This window comes from Phyllobates terribilis, unplaced genomic scaffold, assembly GCF_046119375.1.
Source record: "Phyllobates terribilis strain yellow unplaced genomic scaffold, ASM4611937v1 Scaffold_2__4_contigs__length_985480577, whole genome shotgun sequence".
Lineage (NCBI taxonomy): Eukaryota > Metazoa > Chordata > Amphibia > Anura > Dendrobatidae > Phyllobates > Phyllobates terribilis.
In genome coordinates, this window is record NW_027362762.1 from 872,107,419 (window position 1) to 872,128,671 (window position 21,253).

General features: G+C 45.7%; 1 protein-coding gene across 1 annotated transcript in view; it reads right to left on the minus strand.

Annotated features, from left to right (window-relative positions):
- Positions 1-21,253, minus strand: part of LNP1 (leukemia NUP98 fusion partner 1) — a 71,775-nt gene that overhangs the window by 14,293 nt on the left and 36,229 nt on the right. Inside the window, exon 4 of the mRNA XM_073670797.1 lies at positions 7,095-7,187. Within this exon, the coding sequence (XP_073526898.1) occupies positions 7,095-7,187 (93 nt within the window). The remainder of the gene's footprint in view (positions 1-7,094; positions 7,188-21,253) is intronic.

The window sequence follows — 21,253 nt, forward strand, 5'->3', positions numbered from 1 at the left end:
TAGTTATTTTTAGGAAACCTTGGTGGATTTACCGGGAATCCTTGTATATAGTTGGAGCGTAACCCAGGATGGACTAGAGACTGTTAAGGACTCGGGGTAGGACAGACCCCTACCTGGTTACGTCTCCCTGTGTTGGTGAAATGGACACCTTTGCTTTTCTTCAAAGACTGCATCCGGTTGCGGACACGCCGTAACCATCTTATGTGTTTTTCTTATAGTATTGTTATTGTTATACTTTGTTATGTTTTTCTAAATGTGTTTAGTCCCGGAGTACTAAATTTCACTAGGGGGGAATGTGACACCCCAGGGGTCTGGTTGCCACAGTGATAGAGATATTATGTCTGAGAGCAGGTGGGAGGTCCTTTGGTCAGGGATCCTGTGCATGCCACACCTCCTGCCCAGTCTTGGGAGGGGAAGAACTTCCCCTGTATAAACCCGGGGCTGAGGCAGGGTGAGTCAGACAAGGAGAGTGGAGAAGAGAAGCAGCATAGGAAACAGCAGAGTTACAAGGAGTCAGGGGCTGGCAGCTACAGAGCTCGCCCTGACTAAGAAGATTCTTTACCGGACCCGGAGTCCGAGGCTGTGGGGACTAACTCCTACCCAGCAGCAGAATCCGTCGGGCAGGGGATTTCTGGTCCTCTGGCCCAGAAGCCCGAAGGCACGGTCACACGCGTGGGACCAGCACCGCCATCGTGGAGCGGAAGCCATTAGAAGGCCCCGAGTCACCGGCCATACGGGTGAGCACCACACGGTACACTCAGGGACGTGGGCTACTTACATCAGCTTCTAGCAAGGTAGCCAGAAGAGTACAGTCAGTTTGGGAGGCCTACAACTACGCCTGGCCAGGGGAGATCCCATCTGCTCAAAGACTGACCAGGCCCCGTTTGCTAGCAAGTACTCCGGGAGGGTCTGTCGTTGTTACCAGTAAAGACCCTGAACTACACCGTACCGTCTCTGAGTGGTTCCTGCTACCCCCATCATCCACGTCGGCTGCCCTGAGGCCATACCCCTCCCGTTGGGGGTTATACTATCACGCTGCACAATCCTACCACCGGCCTCAGCGGTCTGCCCTGCAGCAGCAGCTTCCTGGCTGCACTCAACGGGTGGCGTAGTCATCAACTATTTACTACTAATAGACTGCCGTCTAGTTTGACTCCCTGGGCACGGACCGGGTCACCGCCACGAGATTACAACCCTCCACGGATCCGGCTCCGGGTAAGCTCCCGCGTGCGCACCGCAGCGCGACACAGGCCCAGGGGCGCGTCATATGCACCCTTCTGCACAGTTTTGAAATGGCGACGAAGATGTTTAGTGCTGACGATGCCATTATCAGCATGACTATTCCGGTGATTTACATGCTGGAGCACATGTTAAACAGAATTCGGAGTCAGGTGGTGGCACAAGAGGAGGTGGAGGAAGTAGAGGAGGAGGAGTTGTATGCGGAAGGTCTAACATCTGCAAGGTCCAGACGGTCGGCAGCACCAAGGCGGCAGGCATGTGAGGGTGGGGGAGATGGTTTTACCAGGGCGCATGGTAGCAGCCAAACTAGTGAGGAAGGTGCAGGAGCCCAGGAAGAAGTGGAGGACGAACTGATGGAAGACTCATCAGATGAGGGAGACCTTGATCACATTTCTGTTGTGCGAGGTTGGGGGGAGAGGACAGAGGAAGGAAGCATGATTGTTACCTCGCCACCAACACAACAGGGACTTGGTGCTCCTGGATGCGCAACACACATGAGTGCCTTCTTGCTGCACTACCTGCAACATGACCCTCGAATTGTGAGAATTAGAAATAATCCTGACTACTGGGTTGCCACACTGTTAGATCCCCGGTACAAAAGTAAATTTGCAGAAATTATTCCTGCCATAGAAAGGGATGCACGCATGCAGGAGTATCAGCAGAGACTGTTGCAGAATCTTACATGTGCTTTTCCACAAAATACCAGTGGTGCACGTAGTGAATCTCACAGTTCCAACTTGCCAACCGTGGGACCGTCAAGTGTTCAGCACTCAAACTGTAACAGAACCACAGTATCTGCTGGTAACATCAATTTTGCGGAATCATTTCACCACTTTTTTAGCCCATCCTTTGCAAGGCCACAGGAGACAAGAAGTCTGACACATAGTCAACGCCTAGAGACGATGGTACAGGAGTATCTCCAAGTAAACATTGAAGCCACGACTGTGTCACTGGACCCTTGCTCTTTTTGGGCTTCCAATCTGGATAAATGGCCGGAGCTAGCCACTTACGCCTTGGAGATCTTGTCATGCCCCGCAGCCAGCGTTCTGTCTGAACGTGTGTTCAGCGCTGCTGGTGGTGTGCTGACAGATAAGCGCACGCGGCTCTCCACTGATAATGTAGACAGACTCACGTTCATAAAGATGAACAAATCATGGATCCGAAACGACTTTTCTACCCCTGTGTCATCCTGGGGAGAGTAAAAGCTTGATGATTGGTTAAAATCACCCTACCAACCGTTTTAAGCTTTCAAATTACTAATCATGTTTATCTGTATCTTGGCTGGAAAATAATTTGGGCTTTGTAGCAGTGTGCAGCACTGATTCTATTAGGCCATCTATAATAAGCTCCACCAGATTTAAAATTACTAATCATGTTTATCTGTATCTTGACTGGAAAATAATTTGGGCTTTGTAGCAGTGTGCAGCACTGATCCTATTAGGCCATCTGTACTAAAGCTTCACCAGATTTAAAATTAATAATAATTTTTAGCTGCATCTAGCCCGGAAAATAATTTTGGGGCTCCGAGATGCGCAAGACACATAAGTGCCTTCTTGCTGCACTACCTGCAGCATGACCCTCATATTGTCAGAATTCGAAGTAATCATGACTACTGGGTTGCCACACTCTTAGATCCCCCAAACTTTTCGATCAACCTTTTCATTTTAATAAAGACCAAAAAAATGGTCATTTTTGAAATTATAAGCATTAGCAGGTTGTTAGAAACTGAAATCAAACAGTTTTCAACTCAAAACTTTATTCTAGGTGATGTTACATTTTCACATAGGACCCCTTGTTCGAAAGGAGCTTCTGAACTCTCTCGTCCATTGAATTTGTCAGGTTTTGGATGGTTTCTGCTTCAATTGTTTTGCATGAGGACAGAATACCCTCCCAGAGCTGTTGCTTAGATGTGAACTGCCTCCCGCCATCATAGACACTCCTTTTAATGATGCTCCAAAGGTTCTGAATGGGGTAGAGGTCAGGGGAGCATGGGGGTCACACCATAAGTTTGTCCCCTTTTATGCCCATATCAGCCAGAGATGCAGATGTTTTATGTGCAGCATGAGATGGTGCATTATCATGCAGAAAAATGATCTTGCTGTGAAATACACGGTTCTTCTTCTTGAACCATGGCAGGAAGTGCTGTTTGAGAAAATCCACATACATTATGGAGTTCATCTTTAGCGCCTTCAGGGATCCTAAAGGGGCTGACAATCTCTCTCCCCATGATTCCAGCCCAAAACATTACTCCACCTCCTCCTTGTTGGCGCTGTAGCCGTGTTTGCGTGGGGTGTCCATCAACCAGCCATCCTCCACTCCATCCATCTGGACCATCGAGCGCTGCACGGCACTCATCCGTGAACAAAACAGTTTTGAAATCAGTCTTCATGTAATGTTTGGCCCACTGGAGCCGTTTCTGCTTGTGTGAAGTGGATAGAGGAGGTCGACAGGATGGCGTATGCACAGCTGCAAACCTCTGAATGACCCTGCATCTTGTTGTTCGGGGGACGTTGGAGGCACAAGCAGCTTCAAAAACTTGTCTGCTGCTATGACAAGGCTTTTTTGCCGCTGCTCTTTCAACCTGACGTAATTGCCTGTAGGAAAGAGTCCTCAATTTGCCCTTATCAGCACGCACACGTGTGTACTGTGAATCAGCTACATACTTCTTGATTGCCAAGACACTTCATCCTGATCATCGCACAATGTTGATTGTAGTCATGCCTTGACCTAAACACTCCACAATTTGTTGCTTCTCAGCAGCCGACACATCCTTTTTCTTTCCCATTTTGGCAGAAAATGTAGGCTGCTTAATAATGTGAGACAGCCTTCTTAAGTAGTCTTGCCTTTCATTGGACACACCTGCCAAACTAATTAGCACAGGTGTCTGCAATTGCTTACAGTGATATAAAGAGCCCTGACACACATCACCATCAATGAGTTTAACTGACAAACAAACAAATTCTTCCCTTATCACTCCTAAACACTTTTTGCATAATAATTTGGAACGCAGTGTACATGTGCTTTTCCACAAAACACCAGTGGTTCACGTAGTGAATCTTACAGTTCTAACTTGCCAACCGTGGTCTGTATGGAGTTGTTCAATAAAGGGCCCAAAATTAAGATAACATAGATGGGAGAGGTCTCTATGAATAGGAATTCCTAAGTATTTGATACCCTGTGAGGGCCAGGCAAAGGGAAAGTTGGACTGGATGGAATCCTATATGGATTTGGGGAGGGAGACATCGAGGGCCTCAGACTTCGCTGCATTGATTTTAAAATTTGACCATGTAACAAAGTGATCTATTTCAGCCATAACAGCATGGCTGAAATATATATGAAATATATGTGATATATCTATGTGTATATATATATATATGTCCTAGTATATATGTGATTGAGTGATATATACTAGGACATCATCAGCAAATAGAGAGCACTTGTACTCGGTGCCTCCCACCTCAATCCACCTAATATTGGGGTTATGGCGAATTGATGAGAGCAGGTGCTCCGTCACTAGGATGTAGAAGAGAGGGGACAGAGGACATCCCTGCCTTGTCCCATTGGTGATTGTGAAAGGTGATGAAAATGTTCTGATGCACCCCCTGGGCCTTGGGACACCCGGAGCCGGACCCTTTTTGGTGGATGCTGGTGGTTGTAGTCTTCGTGGCGACGACCCGGTTCCGTGGCTCAGGGTGGTCAAACCAGTGGCGGAACTATTTATGTGGTTTTGATGTTTAAATGTCCGACTATGCCACCCGTGGATTGCGGTCAGAGTGAACCGCCGCTGCAGGGCAGACCGCTGAGGCTGGTGTTGTGGGTGCAGCAGAGCGTAGCATAACTCCCCACGGGAGGAGTATAGCCTCAGGGCAGTGTATGCGGAGGATGGGGGTGATGGTGCAGGGCAGCAGCAGTAACGACACGGAGTCAGTGATGCAGTCCAGGGCCTTTACTCACAGTTCTTATTATCCAGACCACGTCTGCAGGTAACGGCTGCCCACGTCGTACTGTGCTCACCAGGTGAGGGGCTCAGACAACTCCCAGATAACTTTGGAGCGCTTCACAAGACCCCCTTTGTGTGTCCTTTGTCTGGCCTTTCTTACCAACCCTTCTGTCCGGCTGCCTCGGGCCTCCTCTTGGTAAACTTGGCGCCAGTTTCCCTGACCCTATGTGGTGCCTTCCTAGCGGGTGTAGCGAGGGGCTGCGCCACATAAAATGTCAGAGCCTCCGGTTTCTAGCTGAGGGTCGTTTCCTGCCTCCACTAGTTTCGGGGACCGGTCTCCCCCTTTGGCCTGACCCCTCCACGCAGGTGGATTCGGGCGTGCGGTGGCGACTCGCCCGTCCGCACCCCTGGGATCCCTTCATTCCTCGTTCCTGGAGCCTTCTCCGCTCCTCTTCCTTCCTTCTCCCTCTTGCAGGCCTGGGCCTCTGTTACTAGGCCCGCCTCCGGAGCAGAGCTCATGCAGAGCCCCTGCTCCCTGCCACTTCTGCTCAGACTTCTCTGCACTGAACTAAGATGGTGCCCACCTTTTATACTCCCTTCTCAATGCACCCAGGAACTGCTTCCTCCCTGCTCCTGCACTACAGGGTTCCCCTTCCTCAGTGTTCCCTCCCCCCACTCCAGCCAGGGACAGGGACTGTCGTGCCCATCTCAGAGGCATATTGGTCGCCCTGCCCCACGGCAATGTGGTGTAATGCATGCAGGTGTCGGGTCCTGATCCACACTCCATCCTTACCTGAGAGTGAGATATCACACCTCTGGGTGAGGTGCAATACCTCTGTAGCAACCGAGCCCTCAGGGTGCTACAGTTCCATTTATCTTCAGCCTAGGTGACGTATTGTGATACAGGGCCGTGATTTTGGCTATAAAAGGGTCCCCTAGACCCCTACCCCAAGCTTTTTAAGAGAATCATATATGGCGTGCCAGGAGACTCTATGGAATGCTTTCTCAGCATCCAACGAGAGTATCTAATTACAAATTTTTAACTGCATCTAGCCCAGGAAATACTTTGTGCCTAGTAGCAGTGTCTGCTAGTCAGCAGATTATCCCGGCTGTTAAGCAAGCTACACCACCTGTAGTTTAGACACTTAATTTTTTCAAAGGAAATGCTTCGGGACCATGGGATACTCAGTGAAGAGCATCAGGAGGCACCCCAAGGCATAGGGGCTGGGACTGGCAGTAGGATGCCTTGCGGTGGACAGCCGAGCTCGATCCTTATAAAAGCTTTTTAACTGCAGCAGCTTTAGTGGACGCTACTGGAGCTGGAATTACGCGGCTGCTGGCATGAGACTTGCCCTCCAATAGATCCTTGTAAATGGATTTAAAGTGCATTCATTCAAATTAGAGAGACAATTTAAATTAAAAAGCTTAGAGCTGCCTCCACCACAGGGGGGCTCGCTCGACCCACCAGCGGACAGGCACCAGTATTGGGAGAGGGGGACTGGCCATCAGGGTTCACCGCGGCTCTGGCACAAACCCGGCGACACGGAGGTGGCACGGGCAGGAGCGGACTGGCCGTGTCGGCTTCTCACTTTTTGGATTTTAGAAGGGCATGACATGCCTATATCTGTGTCTCCCCCTCCTTTTACTCCTCCACCTCTTTTATTTTCGCATGACTATATGTACTTGTCACTTTTCCATGTGTTAGTTGTGTCTTCTGAGCAGTTTGTCAGCTTTTGGACACCTTTGAAGGTGTTTTCTATGTGTTTCTATGTGTTTTTGTTTGCCTGCCATTGGTTTTAACGGTGTTCGAAGGTGTTCGACGAACAGTTCAACGAACAGTTCGGCGAACACACGGGTGTTCGACGAACCGAACCGAACTCGAACACTACGGGGGTGGCTCAACACTACTCCTTACCTCCTTATGGAATCTATGGGAGCAGTGCAGTTCCCAGATGCTGTCAGTGTGGAGGTCATCATGGCAAATGACACATGGGTCCTCATCTTCATCCTTCAAAGGAAAACAAATCATTATTATTATAATTACTATACTCATCCTGCATCTGCGTTACAAGGTCATGGACACACGAATCAGAGATGACACACGATGGCCTGAGGTTACAATAGTTGGGTCCTGGATGGCAGCCCAGTTCTAAATTAGTGTTGGCGAGTTTGAATGAATTAACCATTTAATTATGGATAGCGGGAGACCCATTTATTCTCCTAAGGTTGGGATGAATTTTAAATAATTTTTACTATCTTTGATGTGTTTTGTTCTTGGGTCTCATCACTTTAATAAACCCACTTTGCATTATGCTGGATGACCAAATTAATAGGAGATTAAAGGTGGTGGTCTCGGGAAGGAATGATGGGTCACATGTGTCTTCCACCCAAGGACAACTACTCGCTCTGCACCCCCTGCGGCTACACCTTGTGTTCCTCTTTACATGAGGGGCACAATTGTGACTAACATAAAACAAGCTATAGAAGACGATCTGAGTGGTATGTGGATAGGGATAATTTTACTGAGTGATATATGGTGAGGACTACAAAAGAGATTTGATAAGTTCTAGTTTAAGGTTTCTCGTTATGGCCATCACCTGAACTTCCCTTGCCTAAAATATCATTTTACACTTCCTTGTTTCTGATATCTAAAAGAAGGTAGTGTAAAAAAAAAAGATAACTTACTTTGTCTTAAAGCACCACTCCAGCAGGTTTTTTTATTTCAGCACCGGAGTGGTGCTACTAATCTAAGTTGTGTGAGCCTAGTCTTATACTGACCAGCCACCATCTTCAGCAACTGCTCAAGACCTTCAGATGCGGTGCTGGGAACAGTTGAAGACAGCGGGTGGTAAGTATAAGATTAGGGACAGGGAACTTAGATTAGTAGCACCACTCCAGTGCTGCAATAAAAAAAACTGCTGGAGTGGTGCTTTAAAATGTATACAAAATCTAGTCAAAATGTGTATATTTTGTAGAACCCTAAATTCCCTATAGGTGGATAGGTTTCCAGGTTCTGACATATTCATGGATATCCCAAAAGGCTACTCAGGAGGCAGAACACAGATCTTGCCTGCGCTAGTGATGAGCGAGTATGTTTTGTTAACCCTTTCGCCGAGTATGCTTGGCCGAGCACCGAGTATTTATAGCGTGCTCGGTGATATGGTTGAATCGCTCCCGTATGCATGATTTGCGACTTTTTGACAGCTTTGATACATTTGAGGAATGTCTATTTCTTACACATTCCTCACATGTATTAAAGCTGTCAAACCGTCGGGAGTGATTCAAACATATCACCGAGCACGCTATAATTACTCGGTGCTCGGCCGAGCATACTCGGCGAAAGGGTTAACAAAACATACTCGCTCATCACTAGCCTGCGCACCTCTGCACTCCTGAGCTCTGCACTTCTGAGCTGTGTTTTCAGCAATCGGTGGGGGTGCCAGGACCTGAACCCCCACACATCTACAGGGAATTTAAGAAACCACAAAAGTTTAAAAAAAAATTACCGAAACTTAGTTCCACTGTAAAAAAAAAAGCTGGATTAATGTGTAATGCAGTGATGACAAGTAGGTGAGAATCCTACCATCAATAGTGTGCAAGTGCAAGAAAATTGGTGGACACTGCCTTGTTTTGTGCTCTGCTCCTTGGTTTGAGTACTTGAATCTACTAAGCAGAGGGGTTTAAAAAAAGGTTTAAAAATGAATTTATTCTTTCCAGTTGTAGTCATTCATGTAATCCATATCTGGAATATAGATTTTTTTTTTACCTTCACCCTGTGTTGTCTGAGTAGTATCCTGTCCGTGGGAAAGGAGTGCGAGCGTTCAGTGGGATGAGCCCTGGTCCATGCGGTCTTTCCAAAGACAGCCAGGCCAGAGGACCGGAGCACCGCCCCAGAGGACTGAGGCATCAGCACATCAATAATTCTTACATGGCTGGGTAGAGAAGGAAAATTCTCTGCATCTGTCACCTATACACACGTCCTAAGTTACACCCCCTGATAGTGTATAGTGCAGTTTGCGAGGGGGTAAAGGAGACAAATGTAAAGTCTGCCCTTCTTAATGATGAGCTGCTAGATGTAAGCAGTGGGTGTATATTGGTAAACTGATTGTCAGACAAAGGCAAACAAAAGCATGCAGACATAAAACTGTTAGTGATTCACATAGAAAACAACAAGACATTTCGGAGGACTTAGACTTCAACAAGAATGCAAAGTGTGGTAGTCCCAGTATTAGTCACCAAGCAATCATTCTGTTTAGGTTCTAAAGGTTAACATTGTATATGAAGTCCGATCTGTGGACAGAATGGTATAGAAAAGGGGAAGCTGAGTAGAATTATATATGTTTGTTTGGAAAAAGTTTCAGTAACACTTGCATTTTACTCATTGAAATGTACATGAGTCCAGTGGGCGGTCCTATTCAGTGATTGACAGCTATCTCTGCATACAGAGAAGACTGTACTTCACTGAGTATAGCCGCCCACTGGACTCATATACATGCAAACACCAGGGATTTCAATGAGTAAAGCACAAATTTTACTGTCAGGCTATGTTCCCACGATGAGCTTTTGGTGAGTTTTTGACTGCGTATTTTTGCTGCATCAAAAACGCAGAGTCTTACAGTTCAAGCAAAGTGGATGGGATTTATAAAACTCTCATGCCTTCTTTTTTCTTCTTTTTTTTTTTCTTCTTTTTAATTCAGCATAACCTGACCTGTTTCAAATCCCCAACATGTCAATTTCTCTTGCGTGTACGCTGAGTTTCTTGTGCAAAATTTTCCCATAGACTTGCATTAGGTGCAGAAATTCGGCGGGTAAAAATAACACATGCGTTTTAAGTGCATTTAAGTGAATTTCAGCATCAAAAACACATGTAATCCGCACCTCACCACCAAGAGACGAAAACCGCAGCGTCAAAAACGCAATAAAAACGCTTGTTAAAAAAATGCACACAAAAACGCGATAAAAAACGCAAGTAATCTACTTTAAATAATAGGTGCTGAAAATCTGCAACATCAAAAACTCACCATGGGAATGTAGTCTAAGTTTTCCTACAAAAATCTACGTCAATCTGATGCGCTCCCCCTGCTTTATACCGTCCTGCCTACAGATCAGGTATTACCTGAAATGCAAGTACAAATCTGCCCAGGGCAAATCCAACCTACAATGACACAAGGATTCCTATTCATTGCATAAACAGCCCCATTTATTTCATAAAGTAATGTGCACCATTTTTCATATATCCCATTAATACCTCAAGAGCCTCTAGGAATTAAACCTTTAACACATTTTTGTCACTAATCATAGAGTTATTAGCTGGTCGCTTCTTTACCTACGTCCCTGTTAATGTCCCTTTATCAGCTCATAATACCAATATTTTATGAATAAAGTTCTGCTGTGTTCTGAAATCTGAGTGTTGGATAAGGATATAGTGGAAAAAGCTACCAATTTACAGCAGCTCCACTTCTCGTGTTCTTCCTGTGAAAAAACAGCTCAAAACATGCTTTTACCGAGATGTCCCTCAGGAAAAGCATGGTGCATATTCTACAAAAAAGGGCATTCGTTATTCCCCAATATGCAGACATGTACTTCAACTTATCAAGCATCCACCTCTGGGATTCCCACCGATCCTAATACTGGGGGTCCTGTGGTGCTTCATTTATTGTCTATGGGACTGATGAACATAGGCAGGTGATGTACTCGACTATCTCAGTAAGTCCCGGGCACAATGAATGTAATGGCAATGTGAAGAGTCATGGCTGGAAGAAGTTATCATGGTGGTCTGGGCCAGATGAAAAAAAAACTCCATTCATAAAGTACATCACCTGTGAGCACTACTTACATCTGTACTGTATCTGCAGAACTAGTATCTACCATTATCTACCGTATGGGCGCTATATGGAGGTAATATTAATCTTGGGCTTTGTATATTGCTTTTTAATCTGTATCAGCACAATTGTCTGCAATGGTGCCCCCCATACACACTGTGATTAGAGGGAGTCTCCATAGTTATCAACATAAACAACCAGGGTTGGAAACCTACTCAGATGTGTTCTGTGCCCCCCTGTACTGAAACTTCTGCAAGACACCTTTTAACAAAAGACCCTCAGGATCAGACATATCGTATGTTCATCCTGTGCAGCTGCACGGGGGCACTACTAGAAAGGGGGCCCACTGTTAACTAAAAAATAGAGTGGTTTCTACTCTATATTAGGTCATTAGGCTTCATTACACAATTACAGTCAGGTAAGGTGATGTGACATCAGAGGATTACAGCCAGGTAAGGTGATGTGACATCAGAGGATTACAGCCAGGTAAGGTGATGTGACATCAGAGGATTACAGTCAGGTAAGGTGATGTGACATCTGAGGATTACAGCCAGGTAAGGTGATGTGACATCAGAGGATTACAGCCAGGTAAGGTGATGTGACATCAGAGGATTACAGCCAGGTAGGTTGTAAGAGGATTACAACCAGGTAGGGTGATGTGACATCAGAGGATTACAGTCTGGTAAGGTGATGTGACATCAGAGGATTACAGCCAGGTAAGGTGATGTGACATCATCTAAGGATTACAGTCAGGTAAGGTGATGTGACATCATCAGAGGATTACAGCCAGGTAAGGTGATGTGACACCATCAGAGGATTACAGTCAGGTAAGGTGATGTGACACCATCAGAGGATTACAGGCAGATAAGGTGATGTGACACCATCAGAGGATTACAGGCAGATAAGGTGATGTGACATCAGAGGATTACAGGCAGGTAAGGTGATGTGACATCATCAGAGGATTACAGCCAGGTAAGGTGATGTGACATCAGAGGATTACAGCCCGGTAAGGTGATGTGACATCAGAGGATTACAGCCCGGTAAGGTGATGTGACATCAGAGGATTACAGCCAGGTAAGGTAAATGTGACATCATCAGAGGATTACAGCCAGGTAAGGTGATGTGACATCATCAGAGGATTACAGCCAGGTAAGCTGATGTAACATCAGAGGATTACAGCCAAGTAAGGTGATGTGACATCAGAGGATTACAGCCAGGTAAGGTGATGTGACATCAGAGGATTACAGCCAGGTAGGGTGATGTGACATCAGAGGATTACAGTCTGGTAAAGTGATGTGACATCAGAGGACTACAGTCAGGTAAGGTGATGTGACATCATCAGCGGATTACAGTCAGGTAAGGTGATGTGACATCATCAGAGGATTACAGGCAAGTAAGGTGATGTGACATCAGAAGATTACAGGCAGGTAAGGTGATGTGACATCATCAGAGGATTACAGCCAGGTAAGGTGATGTGACATCATCAGCGGATTACAGTCAGGTAAGGTGATGTGACATCATCAGAGGATTACAGGCAAGTAAGGTGATGTGACATCAGAAGATTACAGGCAGGTAAGGTGATGTGACATCATCAGAGGATTACAGCCAGGTAAGACGATGTGACATCATCAGAGGATTACAGTCAGGTAAGGCGATGTGACATCATCAGAGGATTACAGGCAGGTAAAGTGATGTGACATCATCAGAGGATTACAGGCAGGTAAGGTGATGTGACATCAGATGATTACAGCCAGGTAAGGTGATGTGACATCATCAGAGGATTACAGCCAGGTAAGCTGATGTGACATCAGAGGATTACAGTCTGGTAAGGTGATATGACATCAGAAGATTACAGCCAAGTAAGATGATGTGACATCAGAGGATTACAGTCAGGTAAGGTGATGTGACATCATCAGAGGATTACAGTCAGATAGGGTGATGTGACATCATCGGAGGATTACAGTCAGATAGGGTGATGTGACATCAGAGGATTACAGGCAGGTAAGGTGATGTGACATCAGAGGATTACAGCGAGGTAAGGTGATGTGACATCATCAGAAGATTACAGCCAGGTAAGGTGATGTGACATCATCAGATGATTACAGTCAGGTAAGCTGATGTGACATCAGAGGATTACAGCCAAGTAAGGTGATGTGACATCAGAGGATTGCAGCCAAGTAAGGTGATGTGACATCATCAGAAGATTACAGCCAGGTAAGGTGATGTGACATCATCAGAAGATTACAGTCAGGTAAGGTGATGTGACATCATCAGAGGATTACAGTCAGATAGAGTGATGTGACATCATCGGAGGATTACAGTCAGATAGGGTGATGTGACATCAGAGGATTACAGTCAGATAGGGTGATGTGACATCAGAGGATTACAGGCAGGTAGGGTGATGTGACATCAGAGGATTACAGGCAGGTAAGGTGATGTGACATCAGAGGATTACAGCCAGGTAAGGTGATGTGACATCATCAGAGGATTACAGCCAGGTAAGGTGATGTGACATCATCAGAGGATTACAGCCAGGTAAGGTGATGTGACATCAGAGGATTACAGCCAAGTAAGGTGATGTGACATCAGAGTATTGCAGACAGGTAAGGTGATGTGATATCAGAGGATTACAGTCAGATAGGGTGATGTGACATCAGAGGATTACAGCCAGGTAAGGTGATGTGACATCAGAGGATTACAGCCAGGTAAGGTGATGTGACATCAGAGGATTACAGTCTGGTAAAGTGATGTGACATCAGCGGATTACAGTCAGGTAAGGTGATGTGACATCTCAGAGGATTACAGGCAAGTAAGGTGATGTGACATCAGAAGATTACAGGCAGGTAAGGTGATGTGACATCATCAGAGGATTACAGCCAGGTAAGGCGATGTGACATCATCAGAGGATTACAGCCAGGTAAGGCGATGTGACATCATCAGAGGATTACAGGCAGGTAAAGTGATGTGACATCATCAGAGGATTACAGGCAGGTAAGGTGATGTGACATCAGAGGATTACAGGCAGGTAAGGTGATGTGACATCATCAGAGGATTACAGCCAGGTAAGGTGATGTGACATCAGAGGATTACAGTCTGGTAAGGTGATGTGATATCAGAGGATTACAGCCAGGTAAAGTGATGTGACATCATCAGAGTATCACAGTCAGGTAAGGTGATGTGACATCAGAGGATTACAGCCGGTTAAGGCGATGTGACATCGGAGGATTATATCCAGGTAAGGCGTTGTGACATCAGAGGATTACACTCAGGTAAGGTGATGTGACATCATCAGAGGATTACAGTCAGATAGGGTGATGTGACATCATCGGAGGATTACAGTCAGATAGGGTGATGTGACTTCAGAGGATTACAGTCAGATAGGGTGATGTGACATCAGAGGATTACAGTCAGATAGGGTGATGTGACATCAGAGGATTACAGTCAGATAGGGTGATGTGATTTCAGAGGATTACAGGCAGGTAGGGTGATGTGACATCAGAGGATTACAGGCAGGTAAGGTGATGTGACATCAGAGGATTACAGCCAGGTAAGGTGATGTGACATCATCAGAGGATTACAGCCAGGTAAGGTGATGTGACATCATCAGAGGATTACAGCCAGGTAAGGTGATGTGACATCAGAGGATTACAGCCAAGTAAGATGATGTGACATCAGAGGATTACAGTCAGGTAAGGTGATGTGACATCAGAGGATTACAGTCTGGTAAGGTGATATGACATCAGAAGATTACAGCCAAGTAAGATGATGTGACATCAGAGGATTACAGTCAGGTAAGGTGATGTGACATCATCAGAGGATTACAGTCAGATAGGGTGATGTGACATCATCGGAGGATTACAGTCAGATAGGGTGATGTGACATCATCGGAGGATTACAGTCAGATAGGGTGATGTGACATCAGAGGATTACAGGCAGGTAAGGTGATGTGACATCAGAGGATTACAGCCAGGTAAGGTGATGTGACATCATCAGAAGATTACAGCCAGGTAAGGTGATGTGACATCATCAGATGATTACAGTCAGGTAAACTGATGTGACATCAGAGGATTACAGGCAGGTAAGGTGATGTGACATCAGAGGATTACAGCCAGGTAAGGTGATGTGACATCATCAGAAGATTACAGCCAGGTAAGGTGATGTGACATCATCAGATGATTACAGTCAGGTAAACTGATGTGACATCAGAGGATTACAGCCCGGTAAGGTGATGTGACATCAGAGGATTGCAGCCAAGTAAGGTGATGTGACATCAGAGGATTACAGCCAGGTAAGGTGATGTGACATCAGAGGATTACAGCCAGGTAAGGTGATATGACATCAGAAGATTACAGGCAAGTAAGATGATGTGACATCAGAGGATTACAATCAGGTAAGGTGATGTGACATCATCAGAGGATTACAGTCAGATAGGGTGATGTGACATCATCGGAGGATTACAGTCAGATAGGGTGATGTGACATCATCAGAGGATTACAGTCAGATAGGGTGATGTGACATCAGAGGATTACAGGCAGGTAGGGTGATGTGACATCAGAGGATTACAGGCAGGTAAGGTGATGTGACATCAGAGGATTACAGCCAGGTAAGGTGATGTGACATCATCAGAGGATTACAGCCAGGTAAGGTGATGTGACATCATCAGAGGATTACAGCCAGGTAAGGTGATGTGACATCGGAGGATTACAGCCAAGTAAGGTGATGTGACATGAAAGGATTACAGCCAAGTAAGGTGATGTGACATCAGAGGATTACAGCCAAATAAGGTGATGTGACATCAGAGGATTACAGCCAGATAGGGTGATGTGACATCAGAGGATTACAGGCAGGTAAGGTGATGTGACATCAGAGGATTACAGCCAGGTAAGGTGATGTGACATCAGAGGATTACAGTCTGGTAAGGTGATATGACATCAGGAGATTACAGCCAAGTAAGATGATGTGACATCAGAGGATTACAGTCAGGTAAGGTGATGTGATATCAGAGGATTACAGTCTGGTAAGGTGATATGACATCAGAAGATTACAGCCAAGTAAGATGATGTGACTTCAGAGGATTACAGTCAGGTAAGGTGATGTGACATCATCAGAGGATTACAGCCAGGTAAGGTGATGTGACACCATCAGAGGATTACAGTCAGGTAAGGTGATGTGACACCATCAGAGGATTACAGGCAGATAAGGTGATGTGACACCATCAGAGGATTACAGGCAGATAAGGTGATGTGACATCAGAGGATTACAGCCCGGTAAGGTGATGTGACATCAGAGGATTACAGCCAGGTAAGGTGATGTGACATCAGAGGATTACAGCCAGGTAAGGTGATGTGACATCATCAGAGGATTACAGCCAGGTAAGCTGATGTAACATCAGAGGATTACAGCCAAGTAAGGTGATGTGACATCAGAGGATTACAGCCAGGTAAGGTGATGTGACATCAGAGGATTACAGCCAGGTAGGGTGATGTGACATCAGAGGACTACAGTCAGGTAAGGTGATGTGACATCAGCAGAGTATTACAGTCAGGTAAGGTGATGTGACATCAGAGGATTACAGCCAGGTAAGGCGATGTGACATCAGAGGATTATAGCCAGGTAAGGCGATGTGACATCAGAGGATTACACTCAGGTAAGGTGATGTGACATCATCAGAGGATTACAGTCAGATAGGGTGATGTGACATCATCGGAGGATTACAGTCAGATAGGGTGATGTGACTTCAGAGGATTACAGTCAGATAGGGTGATGTGACATCAGAGGATTACAGTCAGATAGGGTGATGTGACATCAGAGGATTACAGTCAGATAGGGTGATGTGACTTCAGAGGATTACAGTCAGATAGGGTGATGTGACATCAGAGGATTACAGTGTGGTAAGGTGATATGACATCAGAAGATTACAGCCAAGTAAGATGATGTGACATCAGAGGATTACAGTCAGGTAAGGTGATGTGACATCAGAGGATTACAGTCCTGTAAGGTGATATGACATCAGAAGATTACAGCCAAGTAAGATGATGTGACATCAGAGGATTACAGTCAGGTAAGGTGATGTGACATCATCAGAGGATTACAGTCAGATAGGGTGATGTGACATCATCGGAGGATTACAGTCAGATAGGGTGATGTGACATCAGAGGATTACAGGCAGGTAAGGTGATGTGACATCAGAGGATTACAGCCAGGTAAGGTGATGTGACATCATCAGAAGATTACAGCCAGGTAAGGTGATGTGACATCATCAGAAGATTACAGCCAGGTAAGGTGATGTGACATCATCAGATGATTACAGTCAGGTAAACTGATGTGACATCAGAGGATTACAGCCCGGTAAGGTGATGTGACATCAGAGGATTGCAGCCAAGTAAGGTGATGTGACATCAGAGGATTACAGCCAGGTAAGGTGATGTGACATCAGAGGATTACAGCCAAGTAAGGTGATGTGACATCAGAAGATTACAGTCAGGTAAGGTGATGTGACATCAGAGGATTACAGCCCGGTAAGGTGATGTGACATCAGAGGATTGCAGCCAAGTAAGGTGATGTGACATCAGAGGATTACAGCCAGGTAAGGTGATGTGACATCAGAGGATTACAGCCAAGTAAGGTGATGTGACATCAGAAGATTACAGGCAAGTAAGATGATGTGACATCAGAGGATTACAATCAGGTAAGGTGATGTGACATCATCAGAGGATTACAGTCAGATAGGGTGATGTGACATCATCGGAGGATTACAGTCAGATAGGGTGATGTGACATCATCAGAGGATTACAGTCAGATAGGGTGATGTGACATCATCAGAGGATTACAATCAGATAGGGTGATGTGACATCAGAGGATTACAGGCAGGTAGGGTGATGTGACATCAGAGGATTACAGGCAGGTAAGGTGATGTGACATCATCAGAGGATTACAGCCAGGTAAGGTGATGTGACATCTTCAGAGGATTACAGCCAGGTAAGGTGATGTGACATCAGAGGATTACAGCCAAGTAAGGTGATGTGACATCAAAGGATTACAGCCAAGTAAGGTGATGTGACATCAGAGGATTGCAGACAGGTAAGGTGATGTGACATCAGAGGTTTACAGTCAGATAGGGTGATGTGACATCAGAGGATTACAGGCAGGTAAGGTGATGTGACATCAGAGGATTACAGCCAGGTAAGGTGATGTGACATCAGAGGATTACAGTCTGGTAAGGTGATATGACATCAGGAGATTACAGCCAAGTAAGATGATGTGACATCAGAGGATTACAGCCAGGTAAGGTGATGTGACACCATCAGAGGATTACAGTCAGGTAAGGTGATGTGACACCATCAGAGGATTACAGGCAGATAAAGTGATGTGACACCATCAGAGGATTACAGGCAGATAAGGTGATGTGACATCAGAGGATTACAGGCAGGTAAGGTGATGTGACATCAGAGGATTACAGGCAGGTAAGGTGATGTGACATCATCAGAGGATTACAGCCAGGTAAGGTGATGTGACATCATCAGAGGATTACAGCCAGGTAAACTGATGTAACAACAGAGGATTACAGCCAAGTAAGGTGATGTGACATCAGAGGATTACAGCCCGGTAAGGTGATGTGACATCAGAGGATTACAGCCCGGTAAGGTGATGTGACATCAGAGGATTACAGCCAGGTAAGGTGATGTGACATCAGAGGATTACAGCCAGGTAAGGTGATGTGACATCATCAGAGGATTACAGCCAGGTAAGGTGATGTAACATCAGAGGATTACAGCCAAGTAAGGTGATGTGACATCAGAGGATTACAGCCAGGTAGGGTGATGTGACATCAGAGGATTACAGTCTGGTAAAGTGATGTGACATCAGAGGACTACAGTCAGGTAAGGTGATGTGACATCAGCAGAGGATTACAGCCAGGTAAGGTGATGTGACATCATCAGCGGATTACAGTCAGGTAAGGTGATGTGACATCATCAGAGGATTACAGGCAAGTAAGGTGATGTGACATCAGAAGATTACAGGCAGGTAAGGTGATGTGACATCATCAGAGGATTACAGCCAGGTAAGGCGATGTGACATCATCAGAGGATTACAGGCAGGTAAAGTGATGTGACATCATCAGAGGATTACAGGCAGGTAAGGTGATGTGACATCATCAGAGGATTACAGCCAGGTAAGCTGATGTGACATCAGAGGATTACAGTCTGGTAAGGTGATGTGATATCAGAGGATTACAGCCAGGTAAAGTGAGGTGACATCATCAGAGGATTACAGTCAGGTAAGGCGATGTGACATCAGAGGATTACAGCCAGGTAAGGTGATGTGACATCAGAGGATTACAGCCAGGTAAGGTGATGTGACATCAGAGGATTACAGTCTGGTAAGGTGATATGACATCAGAAGATTACAGCCAAGTAAGATGATGGGACATCAGAGGATTACAGTCAGGTAAGGTGATGTGACATCAGAGGATTACAGTCTGGTAAGGTGATATGACATCAGAAGATTACAGCCAAGTAAGATGATGTGACATCAGAGGATTACAGTCAGGTAAGGTGATGTGACATCATCAGAGGATTACAGCCAGGTAAGGTGATGTGACATCATCAGATGATTACAGTCAGGTAAGCTGATGTGACATCAGAGGATTACAGCCAAGTAAGGTGATGTGACATCAGAAGATTACAGTCAGGTAAGGTGATGTGACATCAGAGGATTACAGCCAGGTAAGGTGATGTGACATCAGAGGATTGCAGCCAAGTAAGGTGATGTGACATCAGAGGATTACAATCAGGTAAGGTGATGTGACATCATCAGAGGATTACAGTCAGATAGGGTGATGTGACATCATCGGAGGATTACAGTCAGATAGGGTGATGTGACATCAGAGGATTACAGTCAGATAGGGTGATGTGACATCAGAGGATTACAGGCAGGTAGGGTGATGTGACATCAGAGGATTACAGGCAGGTAAAGTGATGTGACATCAGAGGATTACAGCCAGGTAAGGTGATGTGACATCATCAGAGGATTACAGCCAGGTAAGGTGATGTGACATCATCAGAGGATTACAGCCATGTAAGGTGATGTGACATCATCAGAGGATTACAGCCAGGTAAGGTGATGTGACATCATCAGAGGATTACAGCCAGGTAAGGTGATGTGACATCAGAGGATTACAGCCAAGTAAGGTGATGTGACATCAAAGGATTGCAGACAGGTAAGGTGATGTGACATCAGAGGATTACAGGCAAGTAAGGTGATGTGACATCAGAAGATTACAGGCAGGTAAGGTGATGTGACATCATCAGAGGATTACAGCCAGGTAAGGCGATGTGACATCATCAGAGGATTACAGTCAGGTAAGGCGATGTGACATCATCAGAGGATTACAGGCAGGTAAGGCGATGTGACATCATCAGAGGATTACAGTCAGGTAAGGTGATGTGACATCAGAGGATTACAGGCAGGTAAGGTGATGTGACATCATCAGAGGATTACAGCCAGGTAAGGCGATGTGACATCAGAGGATTATAGCCAGGTAAGGCGATGTGACATCAGAGGATTACACTCAGGTAAGGTGATGTGACATCATCAGAGGATTACAGTCAGATAGGGTGATGTGACATCATCGGAGGATTACAGTCAGATAGGGTGATGTGACATCATCGGAGGATTACAGTCAGATAGGGTGATGTGACATCAGAGGATTACAGTCAGATAGGGTGATGTGACTTCAGAGGATTACAGTCAGATAGGGTGATGTGACTTCAGAGGATTACAGGCAGGTAGGGTGATGTGACATCAGAGGATTACAGGCAGGTAAGGTGATGTGACATCAGAGGATTACAGCCAGGTAAGGTGATGTGACATCATCAGAGGATTACAGCCAGGTAAGGTGATGTGACATCATCAGAGGATTACAGCCAGGTAAGGTGATGTGACATCATCAGAGGATTACAGCCAGGTAAGGTGATGTGACATCAGAGGATTACAGCCAAGTAAGGTGATGTGACATCAGAGGATTACAGCCAAATAAGGTGATGTGACATCAGAGGATTACAGCCAGATAGGGTGATGTGACATCAGAGGATTACAGGCAGGTAAGGTGATGTGACATCAGAGGATTACAGCCAGGTAAGGTGATGTGACATCAGAGGATTACAGCCAGGTAAGGTGATGTGACATCAGAGGATTACAGTCTGGTAAGGTGATATGACATCAGAAGATTACAGCCAAGTAAGATGATGTG